General features: G+C 39.9%; 1 protein-coding gene across 1 annotated transcript; it reads right to left on the bottom strand.

Annotated features, from left to right (window-relative positions):
- Positions 1 to 216: 216 nt before the first annotated feature.
- Positions 217 to 7,888, bottom strand: stx3a (syntaxin 3a). Its single transcript, XM_079338453.1, has 10 exons — positions 7,601 to 7,888; positions 5,304 to 5,375; positions 5,071 to 5,170; positions 4,851 to 4,925; positions 4,537 to 4,607; positions 4,286 to 4,394; positions 3,982 to 4,055; positions 3,719 to 3,853; positions 3,355 to 3,465; positions 217 to 2,759 (listed from the first exon to the last, which is right to left on the bottom strand). The coding sequence occupies exons 1-10, from the start codon at positions 7,628 to 7,630 to the stop codon at positions 2,682 to 2,684; spliced, it is 855 nt and encodes a 284-aa protein (XP_079194579.1). The 5' UTR covers positions 7,631 to 7,888; the 3' UTR covers positions 217 to 2,681.
- Between the last annotated feature and the right edge of the window lie 161 nt (positions 7,889 to 8,049).

Here is an 8,049-nt window from a genome sequence, read left to right as displayed (position 1 = left end):
GATTGGCTGCTGAGATGTGTCTGTTAAAGTGCACAGTGAGATTACGGCGGGCGAGAGGGACATAACACACTGTGACAAATAAAACAACATGTAAATAATCACTAAAACACAGGAAAATAAGCAATTAAATTGTTTTTAATCAACAATGACAAAAAGACATAATACGAGATTTAAAACAGAATCAATAAACCATAAATCACTACAATGTAACAGGCCTTAAATATACAATCAAAAAATTCAAATACTCTCCTTACATGTAAACATCTAGGTTTCTTTAAATATAAAAATGACAGCTATTAATCATGAAAAAGGAGAAATGATAAATTAGTGAGTTCTGTCAAAGGTAGCTGACTTTCTGTCTGAGTCTTTACTCCAACACGCGGCACATCACTCTGAATCCACAGTTCATCCAGAAAAATCTTATTTTAAGATCTAACTAAATGAAAATGATTTTTATTAAAGTTATAATCAGCTCTATGTGAACCTTTGGGGTCCTTCCAGGGCCATGTAAACACAAAACTACTGAAAAAAACATGTTCACATGTGATGTATTGTTTTATCCCCTCATTATTCCCTAACCCTAACCCAAACAAATAGTTGGTTGAATGGTCCATTACCTTTAAGGTTTGTAACATTTTTAAAACCTCAATATCGTAACTTTTCAAACAATGCAATCTCTGTTAGCCGTTAATCAATAGTATCAAAAAGTACTGAAGTTCTTCTGTAGGAGAGGAATGGATTCTTGGATAAAGTGTACAATTATTTTATATTTACTTAAATATACAGCTTATCCAGCGTCTGAATCAAATCAACAAATGACCTCATATTGGGTGTTTATGACATCTACTTTTGTTTTGTTTTTGTTGGTATCAAACAGGTATAGATTTTGTTCGAGTTTATTAAAATCATATCAAAGCTTTTATAAATCTGGTCATGTGACAAGTTTAAACAAATCAAACTGTGTTTACAGCCTAAAAACCCAATTGTAGTCTAAATGTAATAAATGAATAAAACAATGTAATATCTGATTCTTTTTGTGAACATTTGAATTGTGTTTGGCTCCACTTTGACGCCCCCGACTGAGAGCTGATGGACTCCTGCAGAGCGTCAGTGAGGATGTGAGCAGCGAGGAGGAAAAGATGAACAGAACAGATTCCGACCACGACGTCAAGCAAGAACGAGCTCTTTGAAAACAGCTGGTTTTTATAAAAAAAGGGACACACACACACACACACACACACACACACACACACACACACACACACTACAATAATAATAGTTGTTCCAGACACACAAACAAAAACTAAACTATAAAACACGCCCAAGGCAGAGTCAGCGTGTCAAATAAAGCAACAAGGGCTGTGTTCAATTTCTAATCACAAACACCTTCTATTCTCTGATGACAGTATACAGTCCAACAGTGCCTACAAACAGAGTCTATACATCACCTGTCAATCAAACAGTCTATTAACCTTGTCAATCATTTTGTCTACTTTATATCAGCCTACTATCTACCACCGCATAGAGGAGTGAGCCATCACATATTGCAAGTCAACTCCTTCACTCCTTCAGTCTAAATTGCACCTTAAAATTGATAATGTTGCAAAAAGAAATGCTGCAAATGTTTTTTGTGCAATGTACACAGTGTGCAGGAGTTAACTTGCAATCAGTGATTAAAAACAATTAATTACCCAAAATTGTGTGTCTAGGACTTGTTCATGTAAACAGAGTAACAGATGTGTGACACTTAAAATACTGACTTCTCTTGAATGCATCATGATAATGAGTAGTGAGACGCCATTAGTTGTCTGAGGTGTACATCATATATATCTATGGTGTACATGTACTGCTCTTTGTTTGGAATCATCTTTGAGTCCTCCTCAGATATTTCTGAACACAACAACATTGTCATCCCTTCAGTGAGTCTGTGCTTTAGTGTGTTTGTCAAAGAAGAGTTTCCTCTGTCTGTCTGAAGAATGTTTGATTTATAAGAAAATAAAATTAAAATTCAGGTTACTAAAGAAGAAAATTTAAAATATCAGTTAATAGAGAAATCATAGATATATGAGAAGATACATTCTGTTCTGACAGCTGCTGATCGGCTGATAAAAAATGAAATGCAGGTTTCATCTGCCAACAGCTGACGGAAAGATAAATAAAAACATGACATGACACTTAATAAATAAATACAATAAATTAAATAGACTCACACGCACATTAACTTTATTAAAAGGATATATCTTTCAGCTAAGACTTCAACAGATGAGTTTATCGTGTGTATGCTCAGGTGTGCAGCTGTGACTGAACTTAATATAAACCTGATTAAGAATGTTTCACAAAACATGTAGGACATGTGAGACCTACCAGGATAAATCTGTCACCATCAGAAAAGAGACAGTCCTCATGTTGTGTTCAGAGATAACGGAGTGGATCTACATTTGTTTCTACGGTGGGATTGAAATTAGATTAAATAAGAGCAAAGTGAAAACATGGCTCCTCACGCCGCTCTTCAGGTGAAATCACTGTGTGTCTCCAGATGTCTCCAAATGTCTTCAGGGGTCTTAAAGTCTCACCAGGTGTCTTTAGATGTCTCTCCAAATGTCCCAAGATGTTTCCAGGTGACTCGTTGTCTCTCCAGGTGTCTGAAAATCCCTCCAGGCATCTCCAGGTGTGCTGCTTGTTTATTTGATGAAGCTATAGAGGAAGGATCCAAGGATGAGGGCCAGAATCACACAGCAGCAGAAGATCATCATTTGTTTCTGCAGAGAGGAAGAAGAAACATCATCATCATCAATATTACCTTCATCGTCACCACTACAATCATCAGGATCATCATTACGTCATAAAGAGTGTGAGAGACGTCTGTTAAAGCAGCGACCTCCTGAGAGATGTCGAGTTTGGGTCCTGTCTCCGTTTATATCCTCATCATGGTTCAAACACTCCCTCTCTGGTTTGAAGTTTTATCAGCTAATGGAGAACCTTCAGAGGAACCATCAGGTGATGGGGAACCTTCAGAGGAACCATCAGGTGATGGAGAACCTTCAGAGGAACCATCAGGTGATGGGGATCCTTCAGAGGAACCATCAGGTGATGGAGAACCTTCAGAGGAACCATCAGGTGATGGGGATCCTTCAGAGGAACCATCAGGTGATGGAGAACCTTCAGAGGAACCATCAGGTGATGGAGAACCTTCAGAGGAACCATCAGGTGATGGGGATCCTTCAGAGGAACCATCAGGTGACGGGGATCCTTCAGAGGAACCATCAGGTGATGGAGAACCTTCAGAGGAACCATCAGGTGATGGGGATCCTTCAGAGGAACCATCAGGTGACGGGGATCCTTCTCTGAACTCACCCTGCGCGCCTCCTGCTGGAACTTCGCTGCCTTCTTAGTGTCCGCCACTGCACGCTCCACGAAGCCCACTGATTGGTCCATGTTACTCTCAATTCTGTCAATCATTCCCCCCTGGGAAGGCGGAGGGGGAGAGGGAGGGGTGGGTTGGGGAGTGGAGGAGCAGAGGAAGAGAAGAAGGATGAGAAAGAGAGATAGAGCTTTGATCAGAATATTTTGATTCGTTACGTACAAAATGTCATTCAGCTCTTTCATGCTGAGTTGGCTGTTGTATACACATCCTGGGTATATATCGTATTTATGTGTTAACTTTGTGTATATGTTGTGGATAGTGTGTACATATGTTGTGTGTTTATATAGTGTGTACCTGGTTCTCAACCAGCATGGCAATGTCCACGAACATGTCGTGCAGCTCTTTGATGCTGCTCTCCAGCCTCATGATGTCTTTGTGTCGAGCTTCGATTTCATTCAAAGCCTGCTGGTTGATCTTAGAGTCCATGATCTGAGAGAGAGAGAGAGAGAGAGAGAGAGAGAGAGAGAGAGACAGAGAGACAGAGAGACAGAGAGAGTGTGTGTCAACAGAGAAGAGATGACTTAAAAACTGTTCACATGAACTCAGCTGTGTCTCACCCCGGCAGAGAACACAGCAGCGTTTCCTCCCTCCAGCATCTCCTCCAGCTCCTCATCGGTTGTAGCTTTCCCCGCTGTCACAGAAACACAGATCAAAAGTCAAATAAGTATATCTGTCCTCTTCATGTAAACGTGAAGTCAAAGATGAAAGTTTAACACAGTCAGGTGTTTTGGTCCAAAAACTGGAGAGCCTGACACTTAAATAATAAAACATGATACAGTAAATGATGATTTGTCTTCATTCAGTTAAAAAAAGCACAGCCTATCATAGCCAATAAAACAAATCATAATAATCATAACATACTGATCTCGAGCTGGCGGGCGATGCGTCCTTTGCTCTTGTCTCTGAAGTCGACCTGAGTTTCATTGTACCTTGTCATCACCTCCACAAACTTCTTGGCCAGAATTGCATGCTGGGAGAATGAAACGTGTGTTTATCATTGTGTAAGAAACTGTTTGATGGATCACACAAAGCAGCAGCTTCACTTCAGGTCCGACATAAAGTCGTTGCTGCAGGTGGAGATAAACTCGAGGTCTTTTAAAAGAGAAACTAACCTGAGATTTACGTATCCTGAGATCAGCTGAGGCTCTGTCATCTGTGTTCGACTCCAGCTGACGCTCAATACCTGAGAGAAGACACACACACACACACACACACACACACACACACACGCATTGGGTACAAATGTTGTCGTTAGTGTGCAGCTCACTCTGAAAATATCAAAAAAAGTTTTTGGCATTTTGTGGAATAATGAAGACTGACATTTGCAAACATACTCTCTCTCACACACACACACACACACACACACACACACACACATACTCTCTCACACACACACACACACACACACACACACAGAGGTACTAACTCTTGAGTTTATTTCGTGCGTTGTTTGCAGACTTCTTGATCTCATTAGTCAGAGCTTCAACATCGTCCTGAGTTTCTGACAGAGAAAGAGAGAGAACATCCCATTAAGATGAAGATAAACTCTTTTATGAATGTTATTGATTACCCACATGATAACATATTTATATATATATAAATACATGTACAGTATATTTGTGTGTGTGTGTGTGTGTGTGTGTTACTTTGATCAGAGGTGGGAGCTGACAGGATGGTGGAGTAAAGCTTCTTGATTTCTGTGATGCTCTCGTCCACCTTCTCGATGCTGGTCCGGATGTCTTCGATCTGAAACCCATGAACATGCAGCAGAGGGACACCTCACCTGTATCACCTGTTTGTTTTGTTGTTGTTGTTGTTGTTGTTGTTGTTGTTGTTGTTGAGGTAACCCCCAATTAGAAATAAAAATAAAGACGCACACCTGAGCAAAGAAGTCATCCATGAACGCCTCGTTCTCCACAGGAACTTCGATGTCATCTCCTCCATCACTCTTCTGTTACACACACACACACACAATTCATTTTAAGCTGTGTTCAGTACTTGCTTCTGATCGGTCATCAGTCGTCTGTTACATCATTATCACACTATAGTCTTACAGGTCACCTCCTACAGGTCACCTCCTACAGGTCACCTCCTACAGGTCACCTCCTACAGGTCACCTCCTACACGTCAGCTCCTACACGTCAGCTCCTACAAGGATTATAGCGGTGAACCTGTTTTGTTGGAAACCTCATGTTGATTATTTGCCTTTTTGTTTATAGTATATCCTGATTTTTTTAATGCAGGCTCATGGTGTTTGGTGTGTATCAGAGGATAGATGCAAAGTGAGTACGAGGTCTTTTGGCTGAAGATACAGAGGACCCCAACGTACACTAAACCATTTATTTAAAACATATGTTTAGCCACATCAAGTCAAATAAGAATGTTTTCAGGCTATTTGTGTAAAAACAAAAGACTAATTCTTACCTCAATGTTATCATTTTGAGCTTCATCCTGTTATTTGAAATATGCTAGCAGTATGTTGTTATTTTATTGATATGTGCTTATCTGTTTACATGTGCATTGTTGTGTTTTTCTTTTTCTTTTATTTATTAATACAGCTGTGGTTGCAACTGAATGTGTCCCACACTGGAGTCCAACACAAATTTTCCTCATGGGTGTATTAATTCATGTCGTGCCATGTCTTGTCAACTTCTCTACTTCTGTCTCGTTTTGGTTTATGTTGTATTCTCTTGTATCTTCTCATCTTGTCTTGTAACTGGCAAATGGATTTGAGCTTGTATAGCACTTTTCAAACAACTCAAAGCGCTTTTTACCCCAGGTCACACAAAATCATTCACACACTGATTGCATAAGGTGCCATGTAAAGTCATATTGTCTTGTCCCACATTGTCTTGTATTGTATCCTATCATCTTGCATCATTTGGTATCGTATTTACTGTATAAATGAACTTAATACAAAGTTACTCAAACACTGTGTGTCTTAGTAAGGTGACCTTTCAGTGAAAACTACTTCATACAATCAGCATTTGTGGTCAGAGCCACAGAAAAGGTTTTCTAAAATTGAACGTTCCCTTTGTGACATCACAAAGGGCAGTAACCCCTCCCCCAGGTGGGTGACACTCCTTCAGCTGTTCTGCCCTCTGAGTCTGCTTTCTCACCAAAACAAAAGGACATGGAGCGAGAAAGCCCGACCCACCCGAGCCCTTCCAGAGAAGGGGCGTGGTCAGACACAGCTCATTTACATTTAAAGCTACAGACACAGAAACAGCCTGTTCTGAGCAGGGCTGAAATAGAGGGGTTTATAGACATGATCAAATGCAGGATCAGAGTGGATTTAGAAAACGAATAATCACACACATGTTTTGAGTAGCTCTGAGACTTAACTGGTGTAAAGGAGAATAGTGATCTTTAAAATTACAGAGATTGCTTCAGTTTGAAGGATTATAAATGTTGCAGACCTTAATTTAAATCTTTGAATATGTTATTTGTGTAAGCTGTGTAATTTGCTGAAGCTGTGGTGAAGGAGCCCAAAGTGAGATCTGTTCATGGGACCCTGAAATCCTGAAGATGCCCCTACCTGAAATATTTTCAATGAAAGCGACTGTGTATATCTTAGACGGATGAAATTTGCTACAAACCCTTTATGATTAGAGAAAACCAATCCCTCATGTGTTTACAGTTAATATGAATAATTCAAATGTATGCATTAACTGTATCTGACTGTTACACTGGACCTGTCAGGTGACTTGTTACACTCAACCTGCTGCCTTCGTGTCAGTGTCATGTGAGGACAGCTGCAGATTCGCCGTCCTGCACGCGCCTGACTTAAACTAAACATTCACTTTATCCTGATGAAGTGATATGTGTTACATTCTGCTTCACAATCTGTTTCTTCTTTACATTTATGATGAATCATTGCAACCTCCAACAGTGACAAGTGTTTTCATATGACAGGTTATTTCATGCTGTTTCGTGCTTTTGAGCCCATTAATGTCATAAGAAATGAAGAAATATTTAATCCTGACAGTATTTCTAATACATGCTACATACAGCCTCTGCTCTATACACAAGTACAGCAAACAGACCTGCTGAATTACATACATCAAACCGACTCATCATAGTTTTTGTGCATTAGTGTGTGGGTCAGCAGCAACAGGTGTGTAGCAGCATGAGGTCAATATCTGACAAATAAAAGTAAAGAAACAGAGTTTTTACCTCCTTCAGCTGAGCCAGACGGTCCTTCATGATGTCACGTTTTATGATTTCAAATTTTTTTTTAAATGCAGTGTGTGCGTGTGTGTATATTTGTGTGTGCGTATGTGTGTCCCTCAGGTTTTAAAATGGCCTCCTGGTTAACCTGCAGATGGACATGATGACAAGAACTAAATGAGGAGAGCTGTCAGTCAGAGTCAGGATTTAAAAAAAGAAAAAGAAAAACTAAATAAATAAACAGATAAATAAAAAAAACTAATTAAACAAATAAATAGATAGAGTCCGTGTGTGTGTGTGTGTGTGTGTGAATGTCTGACACACAACCTGAAGTCCCACTAAGCCTCTAAGAACAGATTAGGACTACAGTTTCCACGACGATAAATCCCTCCCCTTCCTTCCCCTCTCCCTCCCTTCCCCCCTCTCCCCCTGCTCATAAACTCTATATGTGTGAG

Source organism: Symphodus melops (assembly GCF_947650265.1).
Source record: "Symphodus melops genome assembly, chromosome: 2".
In the NCBI taxonomy this organism is placed as follows: domain Eukaryota; kingdom Metazoa; phylum Chordata; class Actinopteri; order Labriformes; family Labridae; genus Symphodus; species Symphodus melops.
This window is presented reverse-complemented; position numbering and strand designations above follow the sequence as displayed.

Excerpts from the sequence above, each read along its gene's own strand:
- stx3a (XM_079338453.1), bottom strand. The coding sequence starts at position 7,630 with ATGAAGGACCGTCTGGCTCAGCTGAAGGAG. Across the intron at positions 4,395-4,536 it reads TCAGGATACGTAAATCTCAG|CATGCAATTCTGGCCAAGAA; the intron begins GTTAGTTTCTCT and ends TCATTCTCCCAG. Across the intron at positions 4,056-4,285 it reads CGCCCGCCAGCTCGAGATCA|CGGGGAAAGCTACAACCGAT; the intron begins GTATGTTATGAT and ends TTTCTGTGACAG.